Below are 24,510 nucleotides of genomic sequence, written 5' to 3'. Positions count from 1 at the left end.
GCTGGACCTCCCAGTAGAGACCGGGAATGCTATGAAACCGCCTCTTGAGCTTTCTTTCTCACGGATAAGAATAGTACACTGGTATCCAATGTTAATGCCTAGGGACACAGCTCTCTTCTCGTGACCAATCTACACGGTGCAAGACATTGGGCCAGCGAAACACAGTTTTCTCCTATTTCGTGGTGGTAATACCCAACATGAGCTTAGGCATTATCGCGTGAGTCCCAGAGACAGCTCCACCAATCCTTATCCATAGTACCCTTAATCTCTGTCTCTATACGTAGGGTCGAGATACGAACCGCCTGTCAGCTGAATGAAAGCCTATACGAGATTCCGCCTCCGGGTCGGTGCAGGTATCTCCCATGACGACGGGGCTCGGGGATGGGTTTTTCAATATATTGTGAACTCAGCCACAGCCTGCAGAAAGCTATATATATCTAGGATGACCCAGACTTGCACGTTGTCTTCCCTAGCTCGTTCAAACACTTCAATCTGTACAATTATCAAAAACACATTACGATCTGCTCATAGACCATGCCTCGCAGCATGAAAACGATCCTACTTAGTATTTTCGCGATCGGCGGCCTTGCTCTAGCTGCGCCGGCAGCATGTAGTCCAGAGAAAGCCTTGGTAAGGAAAGAATGGTAGGCTCTTCCCCTGACCCCACTTCAATGCTTGTATGCTTGTATGTTGACATAACCAGGAGAGAGCTGGGGTGTGCTGAGCGAAAGGACTATATCGATGCACTTTGGTGCCTACGCCATCGCCCTTCCATCCTACCCATTGAGGAATTCCCGGGGGTCCGTAACCGATGGGACGATTTTGTTGCGTAAGTCAATATGTATCATTGAATTATTGTTTGCTCCAGCTCATGTATCAAGGACTCACATTAACTACACCAACAACATCCATTTCAATGGTCTCCTACTTCCATGGCACCGCCAGTTCCTCTTTCTCTGGGAAACGACCCTGCGCGAGGAATGCGGATACAAAGGCAGCGTACCGTGAGTAAAATCATCACACAGACTAGGAACCCGCACTGACCAAATGCTACAGATACTGGAACTGGCCGCTCGACACAGACAACCTACTCGAAAGCCCAGTGTTCGACGGCAGCGACACTTCACTCTCAGGCAACGGAGCGTTCGATCCAAACGAGCCGATGCCCTGTTCTCCCTCCGGGACATGCCTCCCGCGAGGAACCGGCGGTGGATGTGTGGAGTCGGGACCGTTCAAAGACCTCGTCGTGCACATGGGCCCATTCAGTCCCACTCTCGCTCGATCCTACGCGCCCATCCCCGACAACGCGTATGACTACAATCCGCGCTGTCTGTCGCGCAGCTTGAGCCCCGCCGTTCTGGGGATGCTGAACAACCAGGCTCGCGTGGACCGAATGCAAGCATCAACCACCATTCGAGATTGGCTCGCAGTCATGTCCCCCAGTGAATCTGACCAGGCGGGCTCGCATGGCGGCGGCCACCGCTCTGTCGGAGGATCCATGGCTGATTTCTTTGCGTCGCCGCAGGATCCCTCGTTCATGTTGCACCATGCCTTCATTGACAGGTTGTGGGCTCAATGGCAGGATCAGGACCCTGTGAATCGCCGGAATGCTTTAAATGGTACCACCGTTATCTACGACCCGCCGGATGCCCCGTTCGTGACGCTTGATACTCTGGTGGAGTTTGGGCAGCTGGGTCGTCCCCGGAAGGTGGAGACAATGATGGACCCGATGAAGTATGGTTATTGTTATATATATACTTGACTGTGCGTTGATTTAGTAGTGTAAGAACCTCTCTGGTAGTCGTGGATCCTCACAATGTGTTTCTTTTTCTCAAGTATTCCCACAATATCCACAGAACAAGTAACACGCAAGTAGTATTAGACCCGGCGTGATGATCCTGGATCACCGTTTCCGGTCAATGGCTTTGTGGCCACGTCCTACAAGAACCAAAAACCTTCCCAAAACCAGCCCTACAGACAAACTTCCCACCCCCCCCTAAAAAAGCACCCTCCCCTTATTATCCCTCCCCTTAACCCTCACATCTTTAATACCCAACACCCACACAACGGTCAACGCCATAAAGGCAATCCCCGCAATCAACATATTGCGCTGACTAACGGCATACGCGCGCTCGATAGCCACACGCGTCGGCGACCCGACCTCATAGCTGAGCTGCACATACAGGGAATCATTAATCTCCTTCCACTGCGCCTTGGTATCGTCAGGCAAATACTCCCTCAGCTTCTGGGGCAGGGTGTTTGTCCAGATCGCGCCGGAGATACTGTTCCCGATTGCGCCGCCGATGCTACCCACCCAGCCGAGCAGGGCCAGCATGGACGCGTAGTCATTGTGCTCGGTTGCGGTGGTCACGGCCGTCTGCTCCAGCGCGATGATCGTCCCCGTGCCCAGGCCGATGAGCACCTCGCACAGACAGATGTAGCCGATGCTGTGGCCCGGGGAGCGGAAGTAGATCATCAGCCCGATGGCGAGCAGGTATACTGGGATTGCGCAGAGGAGGAGCCATTTGAAGCGCCCCGTCCAGCGGACTAGGAAGCCGACGCCCACGAGCCACAGCGGGGAGATCAGGTTCGAGATCGCGACGACGTAGCCTGCTTCTGTGAGCGAGACGTGGTAGACCACCTGCAGGAAGGAGGTGAAGTAGCTGGCCCAGCAGTCGGCGGCGATGACGTAGGTTAGGTTCAGGAGGCAGGTGAATGTCACCGTGCGGGACACGAGGAGGTTATAGGGGACTAGGGGCTTGGAGGCGAAGAAGCGCTCGTATGCCGCGAAGACGATGATCGTCACGCCGCCGATCACTATCATGCAGATGATGTGCGTGGAATGCCATTTCTGGGGCTGTGAGCCGGCCAGCGCGAAGGCGAGTAGGAAGAGGGAGAAGCCGGCGATCAGGAGGAGGATGCCCATAATGTCGAATTCGATGAGGTAGTAGCGGATGTGCTGGGCTAAGGAACGTTCGGCATGGATGGGGGTTAGTGTTTCTGTCTGCTGGGCCTTGCGTTTGGCAAGCTCCCAAATGATGATCAGTGGGACGGTCACCGCGGGGAGGAGAATTGCTATCGTGCCGTAGGCCCAGCGCCAGTTGAGCCCGTTGAAGGAGGCAGAAAGCGGCGCTCCGGCGAAGGCCATGATAATGTATGGCGACGAGGTGAAGGCAAAGGCAAGGGCTCGATCTTGGGCTGTGGAGGTATCTGCAGTCAACACATCTAGCGAGAATATGAGGCCAGTGAGGCCCACCGTAATGAATGCCTATAGTTGAGATTAGTGTAATAGGGCCATGGGGGATACGAGGCATATACCTGTGCAACGCAGTAGATGGTAATATTGTGGCAACACGCCATGACGATAAGGCCAATGATAGCAACGACGAGCATGAGACTTAGCGCAACGGTGCGGTCCCATAGGTTCAGCAGCTTGGCAATTGGCATCGTGCATGCCGCACTCATGATACTAACGACGATTTGAATGACAGGGAGTAGCGAATGATTACTAAAGTCACTGGTGATGTATGGGGCTAGATTGCTTGTCAGGCTTCCATTGAGCGCTCGTACAAAGTACATGAGCCACATGCTACAAGAAGTCAGCACATTTGTACAGAAGTGTACCCATAGTGTACTAACCAGATATACACCTGGATCAAAGTGCTTTTAGACCATGACTTGGTCACGGCTTCTGCGATACGCACACCATTCTGCTGTTCCAACGCCGGCTCCTGAGGCCCTGTCGCAGTGGGGACCTCAGTAGTTGCAGGAGTAACCTTTTCAAGCATACTGTGCGGCGAACTCGGTTATGGGAGTTGAAACGAAGCATCTAGAGAAAATCAAAGCCAGCCGGATGGGGTTTTAATACTACTTGTAGCGGCCTGTCGGGATTCGAAAGTGCTACCAAACCCAATTGAACAGATAGACAGAGCTTATTATTTACGTAAGGATTATGAGGCATGCAGAGATCAGGGAATCGAATAGCCTAGCAAGATTGCTATAGGGTCTCATAGGCTACCGTGTTTACTAGTGAGCACATATTATAGCTGATATAACAAGCATCTTATCTTTAGTGGTCGGATACAACTCAAACCGCGTTTGGGTTACATCGGGCTATTATAAGACCAACTAATTAAGTAATGGGCGCCCACTAGTGCGCAGAGATTAGATTGATAATCTTATCTATCCGCTTTTTCCTTTGGTTTTAGTGTGCGAGGCCCAAAGGATCAGGCCATCAGTCCAAATGGTCTATTCTTTCATCCCAGACGATATCTTCGGGTGTGATGAAGTGGTAATACAATAGCAACGTCATACGACATATGTAGATTCTATCCTTGTGAATCACTACCATCGTCGGTAGAATCATTTAATGTTGTGAGTTACTCTCGCCAGGTTGTCTGCTTCGGGTTGTGGGCTCAAACCATTTGACAATCGTATTACGTACAGCAACGTGCATATTACTCAATCTGTCCTTTGTTCCCAGGATGAAAGTATTCTAGCTCCTTCCCGCGTCGAAAAGTCATGACCTATGTCTCTCAATCCTTGCCTAGCCTCGAAACTAGACGTGCGCAGCCTCGGTTTGCAACCCACGCTAGGAAAACCTCGACGCCGGCAAAGTGCCGACACCAGTTAGATACTATATGTAGTTAGTCTAATAGACGGATTAGACATTAGATCGATTTGAAAGGCTTGAGGCCTCAAGGCTATTTCACCTAGGGACTTCGAACGCCATTAGCAGGGAGCAAGATAGGGCTGAACAACAATTTAAATTGAGGATTGCTAGACGCTTTGGAAACTACTAATTACAGTAAAGATATAAGAGAAAATTGCTGGATACCCTTGGCTAAGAGATATATGATAGAGCCATACCAAGACCCTGGAAGACATTTCATAGTAACCTTTCTTCAAGACACGGATGAAGCTCGTAGGTCGGACAATCTTCTTTCATTAGCGTGGTACATCACACTTTTATTTGGATGTTCGTTTTGCTGGTTATGCTTTAAGTCTTCACGCAAGCCTATTCTACAGAACAATGGATATACCCCTTCATTCGCTTCATGATGGAGATGCTTCACCTGCACATTACTTATGCCCGCGCTTTCGCGGCCAAAATGTAAGTTAGAATGAACTAGCTACCCACAGATACAGCACGCCGAATAAATGCTCATCATTTCCCTCTTCCGGCTGTATAAGCAAGTACTTCGGATAGGTCTAGCATTGACTCCGTAAGTGTTTGTCTTCGTAAAATTTGCTATGTCCTTTTCTTTCAACAAGAACGTGGAAGTTCATGCTGATAGTAATGAAAGCTAGGCTAGGTAGGGGTCTAAGCAGGCGCTTCTGTTTTGCATACGTCTAGAAATGCAAAAGGTAGAATTAACATCGAGCTGGTATCTCTGTGCAAAACCACCAGCCTCTTGTTTTGGATACATGTTGCTCTCTATATACCACTATTCCAAACTTTATTCTGTATCCCTTTTCTCATTTTGCTTTCCTGACGTCCAGAAACATATAGCCGATGTATAAACATTGGTATTGGATACCCACCTTGCCCTATATGAGCATAGACGATGGAATGGAAGCAAACTTGTCGCACAGGGTCACCTTGTCATCACCGGGGAGCCTCAAACAAAACAAGCGATCGTCAGAGGCGCGATGATTCAACGGCCCCGCACGATTCACTCGGCCTTCATGAGCAGTTGATAAACTTCTAGCTTCCTCGGTAAGCTGCCTCGGTAGTTTAAAATGTCCCCCACATCTTGACCTTGGGCTGCGGTCCGAGCGCTTGCTTTATTAATATACACGTTGCTCCAAAGAATCTGAGTTCATTCTGACAAAAACAGTAGGCAAGATGCCCTTCTCATCGGCTGCCGACTTCGACGATGTAGGTGGCCCCTGAATTCCTCCCATTTAATTCCTACTCACCGGTGAAGGCACTTGCCAGCGTCCGGGCATCATTTGCGCGCGGCAAAACAAAGGATAAAAAATGGCGCAAGCGACAACTGCAGCAGGCATGGTGGATGGTTGAGGATAACAAGGAGCGCATGCAAGAGGCCCTGTACAAAGACCTGAACAAACATCCTCAGGAAACACTACCATTCGAGGTAGCTGGCTGCCAAGCTGATATCTTGAACACCCTGGAGCATCTGGACGAGTGGACACGAGATGAGAAACCGGAACGGACCAGTCCTCTCAACTTCCTGGGCGGTGCAACGGTTCGCAAGGAGCCCAAAGGCGTAGCTTTGATCATTGGAGCATGGAACTTCCCCTTCACTCTCCTCTTGGGTCCCATGTTCGACGCGATCGCGGCGGGTTGTGCGGTTATCGTTAAGCCGTCAGATGTTGCTACCGCCAGCCAGGACTTGTTGATGGAAATCATCCCGAAATATCTGGACACCGACGCTATCCGATGTATCTCAGCGGGAGCCAAGGAGATGGGCTACATTCTGGAGCACCGTTTCGATCATATCTTCTATACGGGGTCTGCGACAGTGGCCAAATTTATTACTGCTGCGGCAGCCAAGCATTTGACCCCAGTTACGCTGGAGCTGGGAGGACAAGGCCCGGCCATCGTCTGTCCTTCAGCGGATATCGAACTCGCCGCGAAGCGAATTGCAGCAACCAAATTTATGAACGCCGGCCAGGTAAGGCCCTCTCCATCCCTTTTCTAGCTCATTTTACTGTGTTCCTCTGCATCTGTTACAGAACGGGGCTAAGTACGTCAATGTCGACCAGATCTGCCTGAATGTAAACCATGTCTTCGTCCACCCAACTGTGCATCGCGAATTTGTCGATCATCTCAAGAAGTACTTCGACTTATTCCTCGGCGGGGACCGAGAAATATTGCCAACATACTACACACACATAATCAACGAACGCAATTTCGATCGTCTCGAGCGGTTGTTACAAAATACGTCCGGCAATGTTGTCTATAGCGGACAGCGGAACAGAGCAGATCTCTCCTTCAGCCCCACGATCGTCACTGGCATCGAACCCGGAGACAGTCTCCTCTCGGAGGAGCTCTTCGGCCCCATATTACCCATTATTGATGCCGACCTGGACACCGCGATATCCATAATCAACAGCATGGAACATCCGCTGGCCATCTACGGTTTCAGCCAGCAACAGAAGGACAAGGACCGAATCCTGGCTGAGACATTGTCCGGAGGCGTGACATTCAACGACTGCATGCTTCACGTAGCTGCAAAGGGTGCTCCATTTGGCGGCGTTGGCCAGTCCGGCATGGGCAAGTATCATGGCCCATACGGCTTTCTCGAGTTCACGCACCTGCGCACGCATATTGATCCTCCCTCGTGGCTGGAAAAGGTTATGGCCGCGCGCTATCCGCCATACACGTCCGACAAGCTCCGCAAGCTCTACCGACCCGCTAAAGCGCCCTTCGACCGCCAGGGCAATAAGGTGCGCCGGACAAGGGCCTGGCTGTATGTACTTGTCTTGGCCGTTGCTGGCTCAGTGGCAGCGCGCACAGGACTTTTTAACGCGTTCGTGAACTCGGGCTTATTGGCGCGCTAGGCATCTATATCGAACCTAGTCGGCATTAGTGAGCCGGTCTCTGGATCGGGTTCTAATGCTCACGATTTCGACAGATCCTTGTCTGGAGGATACGTACCATAAGTTGTTCAATTCGTCTCATATCTGTAATATCTATTTAGTTCTGAAATTTAATATCTATACTCATGAACCTGGTCAACATGAGGCTGTAGGCGCTGTTTCCCACTGTTGACTACATTTCCTTGCAAATATCAGTCATTCCTGGCCCTTCACAGTTTCTTCACTGGTGAAATAGCTACATAGACAGTTCATGCAATGCCCCTATCCCCAAAAGCAGCCAGGGCCTCTGATCCCGCACTTGGTGCATGTTTCATAACATTTGGCCCTCATAAAAAGCACCCAAGAGTGAACCGGTGGTAGCAGTGTTCCATCTCCAATGGCGATCAGCCCACAGTCTCAACCAAGTCCATACTTAATGGCCCACATGGCAAACAGCACTGCCAAAATATATGAGGGCTACTCTCGGACAGGAATCCCTTAAGGGCACGAGCATATGCGAAGCCGCGGTCCGCGGTCCGCGGATCTCTCACATTCTCACTTTAACGAATTATGTAGACAGGAAATCAGTACTTATTAAAATAGCTTATGAATACTTTCCGTTATATCTTCTAAGTGGATGTTAATCTAATAGCTGACCGGCAACCAACAGACCGATTATCACGATAGGCATCTTGACCACCAAAGCCAGCGCTTTCTATCAAACGTATTTTCAGCTCAAGGTGGTCGACAAGGGCAAGGGGTTAGGCATATGCATAGTCCATATATATCATATGACTACGTAGCGATAATGATATAAGAATCACCGATGGCCTAGGATATGTTATAATTTATATGAGAAGGTAGGTAGTAAAAAGTGAGGCTTTTGGATTGTACAGTTAGGTCATGATAAATGACATGGGGAGACAACCCTAGGTTAGAACGTTGGAGCGCTTGTTCTTAACCTGACATCTCCAGTTGATATCTAAACTACCCAGAATAGCCAGTTCCCGGAATTCTTGGTTCAAGCCAGGGATGAGTTCCGACATTCAGTATACCAATTAATGCACTTCCCTAGAACATCCCTGATATAATGTGGACTCTTCTCCAAAAGAACGATAAAGCAAGTAAACAAAAGTGCACTCTACACGATCAACTACTCCAATGCAAATATAAACCATGCCGTGTTCTTAAATGTTCCAGGAGGTATTGCATACGGTCAGTCTAACTTCGACTAACTCTGCAGATCTCTTTCCATCCATTTTAATATGATAGATATTTTCCTTGGAGAAGGGGATGTGTTACACCTAACTAGTATGAACACTTAAAAAAAAATAGCATCAAAGTCCCGCGCAATCGATCCCTGCAATGAAGATAGATTATACCAATACAGAAGCAATCAAGACCACCTAGTATACAAGAATCCAGGACCTAACTGCGTCCCAGTTACGAACACCTCCCAAGCAAAGCCCAACAAAACCCCATATCCAATACACAAAGTCCAACCCAGAGAAAGCACTCAATGAAAGAACCCAACAACAGAACTAAGCACCAACCACCCCACAACACAAACCGACACTCTAGAAACCTCCCTCCCCGACACAATCCCCGCCATACTTTCCCCCGTCTCCTCCACCGCACCCCCACTCTTGGTCTCCGTGGCCTTCCCCTTCCCAGTCTCCTTCCCGGTCTCCTTCGTCCCAGAAGTCTTAGTAGCAGTGGCAGTAGGAGTCCCAGTAGCAGTAGCACTCGTGTTCCCATGACACCAAACATCCCCCCAATCAACCTTGGCATCGTACAAACAATCTGTGAGAGCCTGGACGGACTGCCCCATCGCGAGACAGTAGATTGCGCAGTCGTGGTCGTAGGCGGAGACAGGGGCGCTGTTGCAGCATTTTGAGAGGATTGTGGAGTATTTGGAGTTGTTGGGGACTGCGCAGGCGGCGTCTTGCACGGGGATTTCGTATTGCGTGGGTGTGTTGCAGGTTTGCGTGCTTGCTGCTGCTGTTGCTGTTTGAGTGGGCATTTTGATTGTGATTTATGGGTTAAGGTTGGTTAGGGTTTGAGTCCCCGTGTTTAAACGGTAGGGTTATTGTTGGATACCTTTGGGTATTAACAATATTGATAAGTAAGATTATAATTCATAGAATGAGATAGTGCATAAATAGGGAAAGGGGGTGTTTTATATACTGTGTAGGAAATTATACTCGGGCTTTGACATTCCCTGGTCGTTTTCTTAGGTGTTCAATTAGGATACATACTACATACATCGGACCGGCTAAAAATAGTCGGTCACATCGAACATGATCCAGGGACATATCCGCGGGTCCCGGTGGGAACCTGAGTTTTACCCCTGAAGATTACAGAATTGGGTAGCCCATTCAGTGCGCTATAGCTTCTCTATTCGTAACTTGTGGTGGTTCGGTAGTTGGGTTGGGACATCCGGTTCATTTGATGCCGAGACTTCCCGGCGTGCCCTAATTCAGCGATCTGGCCCGGGCAGATGAGTCGGGTGGGTATATCTATCTCCAAATGATATCCACTTATATAGCCATTGAGCAGGTCAGGAATGCCAGACTTCATGGTATTTTGAACACCTCGGCCAGGGTCAATTCTCCACTTGCACTCACCGTACATTATCTCTGGCAAAGTCAAAGGCCCGAAGACATGCTCATTTCTGGAATTATCCTTCCTCGTTAAGACACTTCCATAGGGCTTTGTTGATGTTTGCCAAGAGTAATGAATACTGCAGATAGCTTTCTAGGATATTTCAAAGGTTCATAATTGTACCTGGACAAAGCTGCTCATGAACTAATAGTGTATATTTTTAAAATCTATCAAAGGCTCCGTATAACATGCAGAAGACATAACAACGTAACTTGTCGATTCATTTCAAACCAATTACTCCAACTCAATGGTGCCTGGGGGCTTGCTGGTGTAGTCGTAGGCGACACGGCACACGCCGGACACCTCGTTGACGATGCGGGTCGACACACGGGTGAGGAACTCATGCTCGAAGGGGAAAGCGACACAGGTCATGAAGTCGGTGGTCTCGACGGCACGCAGGAGAACAATGTTCTCGTACACACGCTTGTCTCCCATGACACCGACAGCGCGGCTGGGGTCCAAGGCGGCAAAGGCCTGGCCGATCTTGTCATACAACCCGGCTTCCCGGATCATGCTGATGAAGATGTGGTCGGCCTTTCTGGCCATCTCGACGCGCTCTGGGGTGATCTCACCCAGAATACGGATGGCAATACCAGGTCCAGGGAAGGGGTGTCTCATGACCATCTCGTGGGCGATGCCAAGCTGTCTTCCGAGATCGCGGACCTCGTCCTTGAAGAGCTCGCGGAGAGGCTCGATCAGCTTCAGGCCCTGTCCCTCAGTCATGCGCTTGGGGAGACCACCGACGTTGTGGTGAGTCTTGATGGTGGCACTGGGACCCTTGAAGGAGATACTTTCAATCACATCAGGGTAAAGGGTGCCCTGCAAGAAAAATCCGATCTTGCCGGCAGTCTCGGAGTGAGCAGCAGCGTCCTCGATCTTCTTGGCCTCCTCCTCGAAGACATCGATGAACTTGTTACCAATGAACTTCCGCTTCTGCTCGGGGTCGCTGATGCCCTTCAGACCCTCCATGAAGACCTTGGAAGCATCGGCCACGATCAGGTTGATACCGAGATGCTCAGCAAGAGTCTGTTTCACTTGCTCACACTCGTTCAGACGCATGAAACCGGTATCGACGAGGACCGCATGGAAACGGTCACCGATGGCCTCCTTCATCAGCTTAGCGGCAACTGTAGAGTCGACACCACCGCTGACAGCGCCAAGAACCTGGCCCTTGGGGCCAACCAGCTTGCGGATTCTGGCGATCTCTTGGTCGACGAACTGAGCCATGGTCCAGTTCTGTTTGCAGCCACAGATGTTGACAGCGAAGTTCTTCAGGAGCTTAACACCGTTCTGGGTGTGGGTCACCTCGGGGTGCAGCTGGAGACCATAGACGGGCTTAGTCTCGTGGGCAATGCCAGCGTACTCCGAGTTGGGGGTGGTGGCAATGGTGTGGAAGCCTTCGGGGAGCTTGCCCAGCTTGTCGCCGTGGGACATCCAGACGTTGAATTCGTCCTCCAAGCCATCGAAGAGGCGGTCGACATGGCCGTTGACCTTCTTGGCCTTGAGCTGCGCAAGGCCGTACTCCCTCGCAGTACCAGCAATGACATTGGTGTTGTCCAGACGGTAAGCAATTTCTTGCAAGCCGTAGCAGATACCAAGGATAGGCACGCCTAGGTCAAAGTAGGCGGGGTCGACGTGAGGCGCACCCTCCTCGTACACCGAGTAGGGTCCTCCGGATAAGATAACACCAGCGGGCTTGAACTTGAGATCCGCCAGCTTCTGGGTGCAAGGAAGCATCTCCGAGTAGACATTGAGCTCACGGAGGCGGCGGGTGATCAGATGTGTGTACTGAGACCTGTATCAAAGCGAACACATATGAATTAGCCGAGCTGCATGGTTTTTCATGTTTCGAATAGCATCCCCGATGAAGGGATGCAAGACATAAGAGTCTTACCCGAAGTCCAGGGTCAGGATAGTATCGAAGGCATTGTGAGGCTCAAGCTCGGGAATGTCGGCCATGGTGGGCAATTGTGATTATCAAAGTGTATATCTGATCCCCAGAAAATAGTCGCTTTGACGGCCTCGAGGGAGGCCAAAAGATTCAGCAGAAATTTTTGCAAAGGACGGTTTTTCTTTGCCCTGAGTCACGCGATCAGCCAATCACATGGCGTCCTGGTCCAGAAACGTCCCGCTTGGCCTCTCACGTGGTGTTACATGGAGGGGCACTGGGGCAGTATCTCTCGCCGCCCACCTCACCGCTCGGGGTTCCCCGCATTGAGCGAATCACGGCCTGAGGCTGCCGACTGCAGATGCTTCCATTCAGATCAAAATGCCCCAAAAAAGCTGGTCTACGCAGAGTACAGCCGATCCAGATCTCAATAAGCCATTCATTAAAGTTCTTGGTCCAAAGTCAATTGCTCTCCAATGTAATGCTAAGAACGAAAAGGAAACAGATGCTGGTATTTATCAAACTACCGTAATCTACGGTTTTATCATAAATTTTCTTTCGTTGCTCACATACTACACGAAATGTTAGCATACCGTCGACAATCAATGCTCAACTCATAGGGACATACCGTGAGACAGGGCTGAGACCCAACACCCTCATGCCGTTGTGCAGGACCTGGCGAGCGGACTCGTACAGAGCCATACGAGCCTTCTTCAGCTCAGGCTCACTGCCCACGACCTTAAGCACCTCGTAGCTGGAGCTCAGGCTGTGAGTCATCTTGAACAGGTATTGAAGGATGGTGGTCGGCTCCAGAGTGCGGGTGGTGTTCAGCAGGACATCGGGCCACTGGGACAGCATACGGGCAAGGTCCGTAGCGTGGGTTTCCGTCAGGAGATCCAGGTTCGCAGAGCCGAGCTCCTCAACATTCAGCTCCGACTTGCGAATAATCGAACAGAGACGGGCGTGAGCATATTGCAGATAAGGACCGGTGTCGCCCTCAAAGGAGGTCATGGCGTCCAGGTTGAAATCATAACCGTTGATACTGCCTCAATTAGTCAAGATTCAGACTCACTTGGAAGGACTGTAGTTAACATACCGCTTGCCAGACATGTCCTGCACCATGACGGAAGTAATACCCAGGATATCGGCCGTCTCCTCGGGGTTCTCGACTTGCTGGTACTTCTCATCGTTCTTCTTCATGACTTCGTGCATCTTGTCACGAACGTCTCTCAGAATATCATCCAAGAACTTGACGGTACCCTTACGGGTGCTCATTCCACGGACCATGCCGAAGTTGATGTGCTGACAACGGCTAGCCAAGTCCTTGTGGCCCATCAGGTCCGTGATCTTGAATAGCTGGGCCAGATGGAGATCCTGCTGCGCAGCAACGACGTAGATCATCTTGTCAAAGTGGTAGGCCTCGTCACGCTCCGTGATCGCACCAATATCACGGGTAAGGTAGAGAGGAGTGCCATCCTTACGGATAATGATAGCCTTTCCAAGCTTCTTGGCACCATGCTTGGTGAAGTCAACAATGACGGCGCCCTCAGACTTCTCGGAGACGCCGGCCTTCTCCATATCCTGATAGGCAGTAGCCATGCTCTCGTTCTTGATCTGGGACTCGCCAGAGTACACATCGAAGTCAATGTTCAGACGGGCGTAGGTTTGACGGTACTTCTGGATACTGAGGTCACGGAAACGGCGCCAGAGAGCCAGAGCCTGTTCATCACCGTCCTCCATGCTCTTGAAGTAGCGACGAGCGCTCTCGTCCTCGCTGGCATCCACGAGCTTCTGCAGTTCCTGCTCGAGTTCGGAGACATCCTCGTTCTTCTCCTTCTTGGCCTTGATTTGTTCCTTCAGCTCCTTAATGGGACCCTCCTGCTGGGAAACAATTTGGTTGATCTTCACGTAAACATCAAACAGGTGGTTAATCGGGTCCTTGTTCAGTGCCTCTTCGCTACCGAACTGCTTGTAACCGTTGGCAAGCAGACCGTACTGCTTACCCCAGTCACCAAGGTAGTTCATCTTGATAACATCCCATCCCATAACGGTGTACAGATTGGCCAGGAAACCTCCAATGATGGTACTACGCAAGTGACCGGCATGGAAAGGCTTCGCGATGTTGGGCGAGGAGAACTCGACAATCATCTTCTTCTGGCCCTTGGAAGGGTCCGAGGGATCACGCAGACCTTGGTTGCCATTTGTACCGTAGGCCGCCTTCTCTTTCAAGATGCGGCTCACAACAGTCTGGGTAAGAGGTTGCGGCTTGAAGTAGAACACCAAGTGAATACCAACACAAGTAGGAGGGAGGACGAGGTCGGACTCGGGGAACTTCTGGCGGAGCTCTTCAGCCAGATCCTGGGGCTTCTTGCCCTTGATACCCAAGGCGGGGACCTATCGATACAACACGCGTTAGCACATCTGTAGCCCAGCAGTGTATCTAGTATCATAGCGTACCGGCAGCAACAGATCACCCTTGTCCAATGTGCTACTCCATTGCAGACGGGTATAGATCTTCTCTGACTCGATGCCGGAAGCCGCACCCAGCTTCTCGGCGATATGCTCTCTATAGATATCGACGGGGTTCAAGGAAGGAAAAGAGTTGGGGAACTTCGAGGTCTCGGTGGTGGACTGGAGCTTGAGCCCCTCCACGGCGACAGTAAGGTCCGCAGCAGATGCCATAGCTGCGACAGGAGTGCTCGTACTAAAACGTCGAGAAAGGAAGGGCGAGCGCCTGGGATTAAAATGCGAGAGGGGACGGGGACGACTGTATAAGGGAGAGCAATTATTTTGTGGACCGCAGGACTGCACAGTCTGGAAAATGGCGCTGGAAAATCGCCGGGCCCCGCTAAAGAGATACCGACCCATAAACGGAGGGGGAATTCAAGCGCTGGAGGGGAACTTTTTTTCCCTCTTTTTTTTTTTTTTTGTCCGTCCTTCGTTGACTCAATGCGGCAGTTCTAGTTGCGCCCAGGGCGGTGAGTGAGTCACGGTCTGCCAGTGGCATGGATGATCACCTGATTCTATCGCACCCTAACCCTATTTAGGTATACGTCTCAACCCTGGGGCCATTTGACGTCACCATGCTGGACGTCAACACCTGGTCTTGACCGTGCTTGGACCATGCATCTCTTCACCATGTACATATATCCGGTCCTCACTATGCGTACGCCTGTTTCTTCATTCTCATATACACTGCCACCGTCACAATGGGTCGTCGTCGCCAGGTAGCCCTCGCCAAGAGTATACAATTCGCGCTCTTTAGAGATCCCAAGACCTTTCGCAAGACCTTGATTGGACGGATCATTGCTTTCTTCAGCGTATTCTCCCTGAAGCTTCTTCGATATGAGCCAGATGTGTTCCGAAGGCTGCGGAATGAGATCTGGGAGATCTCAGAGGAGCAATATAGAGCCAGCTTCTTGAGTGGAGAAGACAAGGCGCTTCCTCTACTCCCGATGGGAGATCTGGGCTTTTCTGGATCCGTATGCTCATGAGCCCTTTACATTATTTCTTTAGAAGAGATAGGTCTCAGTACTAACTCATACTTAGACATTCTTCAGCACGTCTAACTCCACATTCCTCGTCAAGAGCCTCCCCCGGCACTTCGAACACTCCTTCTTCCGTCATGATCTCTTCCAACCATACTATGAATACATAAGCGCTCATACAGACTCCATCCTTGTCTGGATTACGGATTATATCTATGCGGCGTACACGTCACTGGGAACCCTCATCAAAACAACCCCAGCGCACCATATCATCATGGAGAACATACTATGCGGAAAGGAGAAGGACCCAGCCGCCGAGAAATGGGAGACCTACGACCTGAAACCGATTGACTATTTCTTCCCCGAGCGGGATCTAGTCCCCGGTCCACTCGTCAGCCAAGAAACCTTAAGTCGACTGGCGGACAAGTTTCCTGATAAGATCCGGCTGACTCAATCGGACTACGACGATATGAAGCGGATGATAGAGGCCGACACGGCATTTCTTGCGTCGGCCAACGCGGTGGACTACTCTCTGTTTCTGGTTCGCTTCCCGGCCTCCTCCAATCCCGACGTGATCGGGAAGCGGAGTAAGTGGCGTATTGGGTTAGTGTCCACGGATGGGAAGTGGAAGTATCGTGCGGTGCTGTTGGATTTCTTCTGGGCCAAGCATAAGTTGCATGCGCAGGCGATGACGGGAGTCATCCAGACGTTCAATGTTATTGGCCGTCAAGGTCCGATGACGATTACCACGACGGCTGATGAGTATCGGGAGAAGTTCCTGGCCTTGGTGGATTCCATCATGGAGGTTTATGAACCTTAAAACCCCCCATGCTATATGACGTACACTATTCTATTAAATCAAAGTACATGACCATGAATATACTTTCTAAACGGGTTAGGTAGGATTTGAATGGAAGTCGCATTACCGCCATTTTCCCAATCAAGCAGATCGCATTTTTACATCGGGTTCATACAGTTGGATTGCAACGCTAAAGCCCTGCAAGCAAGGCACAGCACGAAAAGTGAGATCATCGTATCAAATTCTAGGTATCGCGCGTACTTAAATGGTAGTGAAACCCGCTAGAGTGAGTACCTCATCTAAATCTATCATCCCGAAACGGTAAAGGCATTTTTCCGGGTCCAACACCAACATAGTATGGCATATCTCAAATATGAGCATCCGCACATCTATCCGAGCTAACATCGCGACGGGAAGACATGCTTTTTATCTGTTATATAAGCTGTCAAGCACAAACAGGTAGGAACGCTTAGAAGCAGAACACCTGGTCCTCAAGCTTGCTGACGGGGCGAGCCTTGGTGTATCCGAGAGACTCGGTCGCCTTCTTCATGGCGCTGATCATGGGAGGAGGTCCGCACAGCATGATCTTGATGTCCGCGGCCGGCGCAGGGAGGCGCTCCTTGATCATGTCAGGAGTAACGAATCCAACACCACCAGTCCAGCCCTCGGGGGGGTTGTTGAGCACATAGTAGACACGGAAGCCATCATCCTCCTTGACCAGCTGCTCCAGTTCCTCCTTCAGCAGGATATCGTCGGGGTTGACGTTGGCAAAGATCAGGTCCACCTGGGTGGTGTCGTTGCCACCGTTACGGGGGCGGTTGCGGATGATGGCCTTGATGATCTGCAGCATGGGGGTGATACCGGTTCCTCCGGCAATCATACCAATGTGGCGGCACATGTTCGGGGTGTACACCATGGCGCCCTTGGGGCCGCGCACCTTCATTTTGTCGCCGATCTTCAGGGTGGTCAGGTACTTAGAGATGTTACCCTGGGGGTAGGCCTTGACGAGGAGATCGAAGTAGCCAGCCTCATTGTCGGAAGAGATTGGGGTGTAGGAGCGCACAACCTCCTTGGGCTGGCCTTCAATGGTAGCGGCGAGAGAGATGTGTTGACCAATGGGCAGACCCAGGATGTCAGTGGGGCGGGGCAGGGCAAAGCGATAGATGGCGACGTTGTGAGAGATCTCATTCTTCTCCTTCAAGACGAAGTTCTGGAACTCGGTGGGGTTCAAGACCTTTCTGGCTTCTGGTCCAGGTAAGGAAGCGGTCAGCACAATCATACGATGCGGATTGGGGTAGCGCTGAGGTATCACATACTACCACTGCCACCGAGCAGCTTCGCGCCGACCAAGACAGCGAAAATGGCTGTGCCAACCACCAGGAGGGCGGAGGTCATGTTCTCCGAAACAAAGGCACTGTGGGTGGCGGTCAAACGTCAGTCATTGCGCGATAGGTCACCGCGGGGAAATAAACACAAACCTCATGTTGACAATTCCTCCAGCGACCCCAGAGAATGGGAATAATAAGAGATACAAACGTTGAGAAAGTAGGACAGAGATGGAGGAGAAAGTGAAGAGGGAGAAGAGGAAAAGACGCGGAAGATAACAAAATAGCGGAAAGATTTGGGATGGGCCGCCGTACGGGGCCGTTACCGGCGAGGTACCCGAGGCAGGCACAATGGATCGGCAGATCTTCCTTTTCTTCGTTCGACGAGGGCGGTAATTTTACGGTACGTATTGTTGACCGATCGGTTGAACTCGAAATCACGGGGAGACAAAGAGGTGTTGACGCCGAGGGTTCGGAGAGTCATGTGTGCGGGGATCTCTCCTGTACGAGTATGTAGACATTAATTACCTCAAGCAGGCCATTCACTGTCCCAATGGCTTCCGAGTCGGGTGGCAAGATGGTACGACTCAGGGAGTTCATTGTGGCCTCCGCTGTCAGATCAATAGATTATGGTCTAATCTAAGCATATCCAGTCATACGAGTCCACCCATCATTGTGCAAGAACCAATCCGAGTCGACATCCCAAGTCCCTGTTGGGGGCTTTTGCTTTTCTGGGGTAAAGATTCCCGATGCCAATATCCATTGTCTGCCTCAGGTTCCCCTCGAATGGAGACTTTTACTTCTCTTGCCCTTCCCGATCCAGAATTCCGATCCGTCCTTCAATTTCTTTGAGTTCCATAGACAACCCACCCCCAATAGACTCTATCTCAGTAAATAGTTCTTATAACCATGACCCGCGAAGAGGCTCCTCCAGCCTTTAACCTCACCGACGTCGATCGTCAGGTTCTTGCACAGACCGACGAGGAATTCGTCCTCCATGACTGGGAAGATCTCAAGGCGATCATCGGTATGTCCTATCTTCTTATTTTTGATCTTTAAAAATTATGATAAAAATAAACATGGAAAAAAAAATATGTCTATTTATCAATCTTCCCCTCACGCTTTATTTCCAATCCCCTCTTCATGGCTCCGCATTCTTAATTTTCCCTCACGCACTGATTATCCCCCCACATACTCACCACGAAACAGCCCGGAATGATCTCGGAATTCTAAAGCGGAAACCCTCCGATCTCAAACGCTATCTCGCCTGGACAGCGGATATCAAAGCCCAATATGGCACCATCACAAACTACATTTGTCAACGCCGTTTAGGCTGGCACCTCCCGGACCCTGACACCACCACCGCCGCTACTACCGGCGCCACAACAGACAGTGGGGCGGTCTTCCCCTTCAGAAACCCGATCCCCTTTGCCGATCCCGCCGACTACAAGATTCTCCGCAACGACTGGCCCTACGGCGTCACCCCGGACATCAACCATCTCGTCGTGTGGCTGCGGACTCCTGTCCCCGTAAAGCCGGAGAATGGGGACGTGACCGACGAGTCCCGCGCCCTGATTGAGGATTTCGTGCACCGCACTTTTGTCGCGCGCCTTGCACAGGAGGGGAACTTGAAGCTTTCGGATCCGAAAGAGAATGTCCTCTGGTTTAAGAATTGGACTGCGCTACAGAGTGTGCGCAGCTTGGAGCATATGCATGTTCTTGTGAAGGGGGTTCCTGAGCATATTTTGCAGGAGTGGACTGGAGAACCTATGAGAAATTAGGATGTCTTTTCGGCTGGATTCAGAAATTAGATGTTAGATGTAGATCTGCTTTTGCATCGAGAGACGTTTGGATACATTGCACACGTTGACGCCAGTTATCATAGTTGTTTTAATATTCCTGTGTAGTTTGTGTTGTGTTAGGATAGTTTATGTGCTTACAGTCCTATTAAGCTGAGATATATATTTCACCCCCCTAGAGAGGCACCACACAGTTTGGCCTCTCGATTTCCCCGAATCCAAAAAAGAAAAATAGGAATAAATAAATAAAAATGTAAAATCACTTAGAATCTACTATGGGCACTACTTGACACCCACGAAACATATACATGACGGCTAATGCGAAATGCATCATTACTAGGGGGAACGGCGCCCGAGGAATTAGTGAGCCAAAGGCCTTGCCAGGCCATAGTGAAATATAACGCTTGATCTGCCGGTCTGTTACTAGTGTTTACAATTGCTTAAAGGGAAGACCAAGGTATCTAGCACGACACGGCCCAGATTATAAGCCCACAGAGACAGGAATACTGATTTACGTATGTCTGAGATAAAAGCAAAAGTTCCACATAAGTCGTAGCGAATGCATCAAGCTATCCAGACGTTAAATAATTGACTGTGGGGAATTTCAAAGCAAGAGCCCGACGATTCAATAAAAATACAAAGAAAGGGGTCAAAGAAACCTTCCGTATACAAAGGAAGTGATATAATTAGAAGAAAAAGCGATAAATAGAAGAATTGCCCGTCATAATACGCCTGCTACCCTGTGTATCCCGGCAACGGAGTAGTAAAGACACGTGAACCGATCAAAGAGGACCTCCCCACCTGCTCCTCTCATGACTTCTGCTCTTCAACGAACTTCAATGCCTCCTCTCTCGACACTACGTCGATCGTACTAGCCTTCTGCCGGAAGCTGACACCGTAACACTTCTCGGCCACATGCAGCATCTCGGGCCGGAAAGTGGTACAAATGAATTGTCCATTCGTGGAGTCTGAGATCGATTGGAGCATTTGAGCAACTGCAGTACGGTACTGGGCGTCGAGGTTGGCATCGATCTCATCGAACAGATAGAACGGGGCTGGGTCACAAGCCTGGATAGCGAAGACCAACGCAAGGGCGCAAAGACCTATCAAGGGGTTAGTACATATGTCACTATCAAATGCGCGACGGAGAACCTACTCTTCTGGCCACCACTGAGCTGCTGTATACGCTGTTGTTCATCATGTTTACTGTTGAAGCTGACACTGATTCCAACACCGACGTAATTCTCCACGCTATTCTGGGCTTCTTCGTCCTCGGAATCGATCTCGTCTGCCTGCCGCATGGCGCGGTCGGTCTTGCGCTGAATGATCAAACGACCACGACCCGCAGGCACAAGCTTTTCGAACACATTATGGAACTCACGGGAAACTTGCTTGAAGGTCCGTTCAATGGCTTCATCCTTTCTCTGATCGAGTACGTTAATGAGATCATCGATCGATTTCTGGGAGGCATCAAGCTCTTCTCTTCGAGTAGTGAGTGTCTCACGCTGCTTCGTGAAATTGTTGTACTGCTCGAACGCTTTCTTGTTGACATGTGAGTACTTCTTGAGACCCTCGTTAACTTTGTGGAGCTTCTTGACAACGGCATTGGAGTCCATATTCTTGTACTTGGTGAAAGCTTCATCAGGAAGGACACCCAGGTCACGAATGTTTGCTGCACATTCGGCGGCCTGCTTGGTTAGGGCAGCCTTCTTCTGCATGCTCTTCTCCATCCGTCGTTGGTGCTTCTCAATGGACTTGGCCAGTTCGTCCAGCTCCCGCCGGGTCTCTGCATTTCTTTGTCCAAGCTCAGCCATGCGAGCATTGGCTTGTTCAATGGACTCATCCACTTGTTGGAGACGTTGGCCGAGTTTTTCGAGAGCCTTGTTGAGACGTTTCATCTCGCGCTGGGTCTCCTTCAGGTTACCCTGACTGCCATCATCAGCCATATCAATATCCTGGCCCACCAGCTGATCAAGACGAGGGTGGAGATTCTCCCGAAGCTCAACCTCTAGGACAGACTTGCGGGCCTCCAGTTCACTGCGTTGGCTGGAGAGTTCTTGATACTGCCGTCGAAGGTCTTGAGCGGTAGCGCTGAGACTTTCCAGGCGTGCTTCTTCTTCATTTGTAAGTGCCTTCTGGAATGGCGACTTAAGTTCTGCCTCGAAGGCACCGACTTGATCTGTCACAGCAGCCAAGTTGGTTTCAATATTGCGCAGAGCCCGTCGCTTAGCCTCAAGATTATCGTTTTTCTTCTGGATAAGGTCACGCTTGCTCCGCAGCTCTTGCCGCATTGGACCACTGCTGTTCTGTACCTGGTGTCTTTGCTGCTCCAGCTTTTGCAACTCACCTACAGCTCTCGTGATGAGTTGGTCCAAGTGTTCAAGTTCCTTTCGAATTTCATTACCGCGGCTCTTTTTGGTTTCAACTTCATCTCTCCACTTGGCCAGGTTCTTAACTGCATCGAGACGGGACTGGCGCGAATCGTGGAAACCACCAGTAAGGGCACCCCGCTTGTCTGAACGGTCACCCTCGGGAGTGATAGCGTTCACACCATGGCTTCGGGCATACTGTGCGGCAACTTGCAAATTCGGACAGATGATAGTTTTACCGAATACATGAACAAATGCTTTCTCATATGCCCGATCGTACTGGAGCTTCTCGATCATTGGTATTGTGTCGCTAGCCCTGGGCATGTTGGTAGGCCTTGACCTTAGCCTGTTCAGGGGCATGAACGTGACTCTTCCAGCCTTTTCTTGTTGCAGGATCTCCAACACCTTGGTGGCAGTCTCGTCCGAGTCGACCACATAGTGGAACAGACTCTGACCCGCCGTGACCTCGACAGCTGTTCGGTACCGGTCATTGACATCAAAGAGTTCTGCAAGTGTGCCGTAAACACCTTCAAGGTTGTATTGACGCTTGATTCTGCGAACGGCTGCAATACCACGGCTAGTGTTATGATCCATCATTTGAGATAGAGAGCGATCTGCGCGGTCTACTTCGTTTGAAGCGTTCACGAGAATCGAATCCAACTTTGCTTCTTCTCTCCACAGTTCCCTGAAGAAGTATTAGCGGACTGCTAAGGTGGGGAAGAAAGACAGACAAAAAAACGAAGAAACTTACTTTCGCTGGTCCATAAGGCGATCCCTCTCATCCTTCGCCGCTTGGACTTGTTGTTCCACAGACTGAATGGTGTCTCCTCGACCATCAATCTGCTTTCGCAAGAGTTCTGTTTCCGGTTCTAGGAGAGCAATGTCGTTTTCAAGCTCTTTGATATCTTCCTGAGTCTGGGCCATCACTCCTTGTACCGTGGATATGGACGTGTAGTTGTCCTTAATCTCAGCCTGCAGCCACTTATCTCGCTCGGACTTGTTCCTAAAGCGGGAATTCCGGCTCTGTTTGGCATACAATCTCTGGCGGGAGGTCTCTGCCTCGGTCAACTGTGCCTTGACGGCATCCTCCTGGTCTTTTGCAGAATTGAAACTTGGGATGAGTTGCTGTAATTCCGCCTCGCGCTCTTGTATAGCAGCCTCAACCGACTTCAACTCTTCGTCATGACGGGACTTCTGGGCTTGAGCAGTTGCTTGGTTATCGGTGAGCGATTTGGCCTGCAGCTCAACCTGCGCCAGCGCCTTGGATGCTTCACGGCGCTCGTCTTCCAACTGCGATTTGTCTACCTTGAGGAACTCGATTTGTTGCTTGCACTCGGCGATTTCGGCGTCAATCTGCGCCATTTCCTTCTCACCTTGGATGAAACGGTCACGGTTCAGGTCAGTGTCCTCAACGCCAGTCTGCCTCTGCTCTTCCAGACTGTCAAGGTAGCTGGCGATCTCTTGTTGTTCGCGGGAGTAAATCGTGTACTCTAAGCAGCGCCTCTCTTTATCTTTGTCTTGGAAATTCCTCAGCTCGTCCTTCTCCTCCTCTAGTTCCGCGAGACGCTCGTTAATAAAATCCAGGAGTTCGTCAATCTTGGTCCGCTTATTGTTTGTTTCGTGCATGATCTTGAGAGACTCTGCACGACGCGCTTCGTAGACCTGTGTTCCAGCCACTTCCTTCAGCAAATTCAGTCGCTCCGAATCTTTCATATTGGTCAAGGCCGTCACTCGACCCTGGGGGACAATATAGTAAGGGTTCGACCGCGAGAAACCAGCGGACTCGAGCAAATTCATCACATCGTTCTTGGTGGCATTCTTACGATCCAGCGTATATTCGTCTTTCTTCATGCCAATAGTACGACGGAGCACGACTTCGGGTTTGCCAGTAGGGAACCGATCATCGGAGTTATCGAAGATAATCTCAACGTATGCCGACATCACAGCGGAACCCGAACCTTCCTGTTCAGCATAAGCATATCGTAATCGGACGGAGTAATCAGGATACATACGTGTAAGAGAGCCTGGCGTTCCTCCCGGCCCATGTGAGTGTAGGCATCGCCGAGAACGAAGCGAATGGCCGCGAAGAAGTTACTCTTGCCAGAGCCATTGCGACCAACAATGACATTGTGTTTTGGAGAAAAGGGCTCGATGACCGTTTGATCCTTGTAGCTGTTATGCGGAGATAATGGACGGTTAGTCTAGATGCCCGAAGAGTCTCCGCAGTCACTTCAGATATCGCGCGACTTACCTCTTAAAGCCCTGGATAATGATTTGCTTGACGTACATGTTGACAAGGCGCGCTTGACACGGGAGGTTATGGCAAGCACAACAACCAGATCATCACGCAACCGACGGTAGAAATCAGGAGCCGATGCCCTGACGGCGAGTAGCAAGGGCGGACTACAGGTGGTGTAGGAGTCCGAGGCGCTGGAGCACGGAGTTGACAGTTGCTTGATTACTTGCGACGGCACGCGTTGGCCGATCGCTTTGCCTTCTTTTCCCTACGCGTTGCGACCCGCGGGGTTCTGCCGGGCGGTGAGCGCACAAGGTCCACACTTAATCGAATATATCAGTAACTTTTTTTTTTCTTTGCCGATTTCAGCGCCCACGATCGAGTCGATTTGCCA

At 50.6% G+C, this 24,510-nt stretch overlaps 10 protein-coding genes across 10 annotated transcripts; 4 read left to right on the top strand and 6 right to left on the bottom strand.

Moving 5' to 3' along the window:
- Positions 1–534: 534 nt before the first annotated feature.
- BDV37DRAFT_278183 (tyrosinase family protein) lies at positions 535–1,762 on the top strand (the record flags this gene model as incomplete). Its single annotated transcript, XM_032085982.1, has 4 exons — positions 535–644; positions 704–829; positions 882–1,004; positions 1,057–1,762. The coding sequence occupies 4 exons, from the start codon at positions 535–537 to the stop codon at positions 1,760–1,762; spliced, it is 1,065 nt and encodes a 354-aa protein (XP_031946533.1).
- A 234-nt stretch (positions 1,763–1,996) lies between these two features.
- BDV37DRAFT_278182 (major facilitator superfamily domain-containing protein) lies at positions 1,997–3,788 on the bottom strand (the record flags this gene model as incomplete). The annotated part of the gene is made up of 3 exons (XM_032085981.1): positions 1,997–3,268; positions 3,319–3,589; positions 3,640–3,788. 3 exons carry the CDS (start codon positions 3,786–3,788, stop codon positions 1,997–1,999), a joined length of 1,692 nt encoding a protein of 563 aa, XP_031946532.1.
- A 2,060-nt stretch (positions 3,789–5,848) lies between these two features.
- BDV37DRAFT_267943 (aldehyde dehydrogenase family protein) lies at positions 5,849–7,632 on the top strand (the record flags this gene model as incomplete). Its single annotated transcript, XM_032084096.1, has 4 exons — positions 5,849–5,881; positions 5,931–6,641; positions 6,733–7,247; positions 7,605–7,632. 4 exons carry the CDS (start codon positions 5,849–5,851, stop codon positions 7,630–7,632), a joined length of 1,287 nt encoding a protein of 428 aa, XP_031946531.1.
- Positions 7,633–9,064: 1,432 nt separating this feature from the next.
- BDV37DRAFT_278180 (uncharacterized protein) lies at positions 9,065–9,571 on the bottom strand (the record flags this gene model as incomplete). The annotated part of the gene is made up of 1 exon (XM_032085980.1): positions 9,065–9,571. The coding sequence occupies one exon, from the start codon at positions 9,569–9,571 to the stop codon at positions 9,065–9,067; it is 507 nt and encodes a 168-aa protein (XP_031946530.1).
- Positions 9,572–10,446: 875 nt separating this feature from the next.
- On the bottom strand, positions 10,447–12,171 carry gua1 (GMP synthase (glutamine-hydrolyzing); the record flags this gene model as incomplete). The annotated part of the gene is made up of 2 exons (XM_032084095.1): positions 10,447–12,007; positions 12,107–12,171. The coding sequence occupies 2 exons, from the start codon at positions 12,169–12,171 to the stop codon at positions 10,447–10,449; spliced, it is 1,626 nt and encodes a 541-aa protein (XP_031946529.1).
- A 44-nt stretch (positions 12,172–12,215) lies between these two features.
- Positions 12,216–14,782, bottom strand: BDV37DRAFT_293815 (arginine--tRNA ligase; the record flags this gene model as incomplete). Its single annotated transcript, XM_032089507.1, has 3 exons — positions 12,216–13,142; positions 13,197–14,494; positions 14,558–14,782. 3 exons carry the CDS (start codon positions 14,780–14,782, stop codon positions 12,710–12,712), a joined length of 1,956 nt encoding a protein of 651 aa, XP_031946528.1. The 3' UTR covers positions 12,216–12,709.
- Positions 14,783–15,157: 375 nt separating this feature from the next.
- BDV37DRAFT_109683 (phosphatidylinositol phosphate kinase family protein) lies at positions 15,158–16,632 on the top strand. The gene is made up of 2 exons (XM_032078352.1): positions 15,158–15,582; positions 15,650–16,632. Exons 1-2 carry the CDS (start codon positions 15,310–15,312, stop codon positions 16,406–16,408), a joined length of 1,032 nt encoding a protein of 343 aa, XP_031946527.1. The 5' UTR covers positions 15,158–15,309; the 3' UTR covers positions 16,409–16,632.
- On the bottom strand, positions 16,633–17,952 carry BDV37DRAFT_109657 (cytochrome b5 reductase family protein). The gene is made up of 3 exons (XM_032078351.1): positions 17,866–17,952; positions 17,704–17,801; positions 16,633–17,632 (listed from the first exon to the last, which is right to left on the bottom strand). Exons 1-3 carry the CDS (start codon positions 17,868–17,870, stop codon positions 16,857–16,859), a joined length of 879 nt encoding a protein of 292 aa, XP_031946526.1. The 5' UTR covers positions 17,871–17,952; the 3' UTR covers positions 16,633–16,856.
- Positions 17,953–18,716: 764 nt separating this feature from the next.
- Positions 18,717–19,724, top strand: BDV37DRAFT_236952 (GIG1 family protein). The gene has a single exon (XM_032080663.1). It carries the CDS (start codon positions 18,777–18,779, stop codon positions 19,491–19,493), a length of 717 nt encoding a protein of 238 aa, XP_031946525.1. The 5' UTR covers positions 18,717–18,776; the 3' UTR covers positions 19,494–19,724.
- A 341-nt stretch (positions 19,725–20,065) lies between these two features.
- BDV37DRAFT_236950 (chromosome segregation protein SMC) lies at positions 20,066–24,500 on the bottom strand. Its single transcript, XM_032080662.1, has 5 exons — positions 24,132–24,500; positions 23,893–24,052; positions 22,632–23,842; positions 20,668–22,565; positions 20,066–20,614 (listed from the first exon to the last, which is right to left on the bottom strand). The coding sequence occupies exons 1-5, from the start codon at positions 24,167–24,169 to the stop codon at positions 20,322–20,324; spliced, it is 3,600 nt and encodes a 1,199-aa protein (XP_031946524.1). The 5' UTR covers positions 24,170–24,500; the 3' UTR covers positions 20,066–20,321.
- Positions 24,501–24,510: the final 10 nt, after the last annotated feature.

This window comes from Aspergillus pseudonomiae (assembly GCF_009193645.1).
Source record: "Aspergillus pseudonomiae strain CBS 119388 unplaced genomic scaffold BDV37scaffold_3, whole genome shotgun sequence".
NCBI lineage: Eukaryota > Fungi > Ascomycota > Eurotiomycetes > Eurotiales > Aspergillaceae > Aspergillus > Aspergillus pseudonomiae.
This window is presented reverse-complemented; position numbering and strand designations above follow the sequence as displayed.

Coding starts and splice junctions, on each gene's coding strand:
- BDV37DRAFT_109683 (XM_032078352.1), top strand. CDS start 15,310: ATGGGTCGTCGTCGCCAGGTAGCCCTCGCCAAGAGTATACAATTCGCG. Junction 15,583..15,649: donor ATCTGGGCTTTTCTGGATCC/GTATGCTCATGA, acceptor ACTCATACTTAG/ACATTCTTCAGCACGTCTAA.
- BDV37DRAFT_109657 (XM_032078351.1), bottom strand. Junction 17,633..17,703: donor GCTGCTCGGTGGCAGTGGTA/GTATGTGATACC, acceptor TACCTGGACCAG/AAGCCAGAAAGGTCTTGAAC.
- BDV37DRAFT_236952 (XM_032080663.1), top strand. CDS start 18,777: ATGATAAAAATAAACATGGAAAAAAAAATATGTCTATTTATCAATCTT.
- BDV37DRAFT_236950 (XM_032080662.1), bottom strand. CDS start 24,169: ATGTACGTCAAGCAAATCATTATCCAGGGCTTTAAGAG. Junction 24,053..24,131: donor ATTATCCAGGGCTTTAAGAG/GTAAGTCGCGCG, acceptor TCCGCATAACAG/CTACAAGGATCAAACGGTCA. Junction 23,843..23,892: donor AACGCCAGGCTCTCTTACAC/GTATGTATCCTG, acceptor TATGCTGAACAG/GAAGGTTCGGGTTCCGCTGT.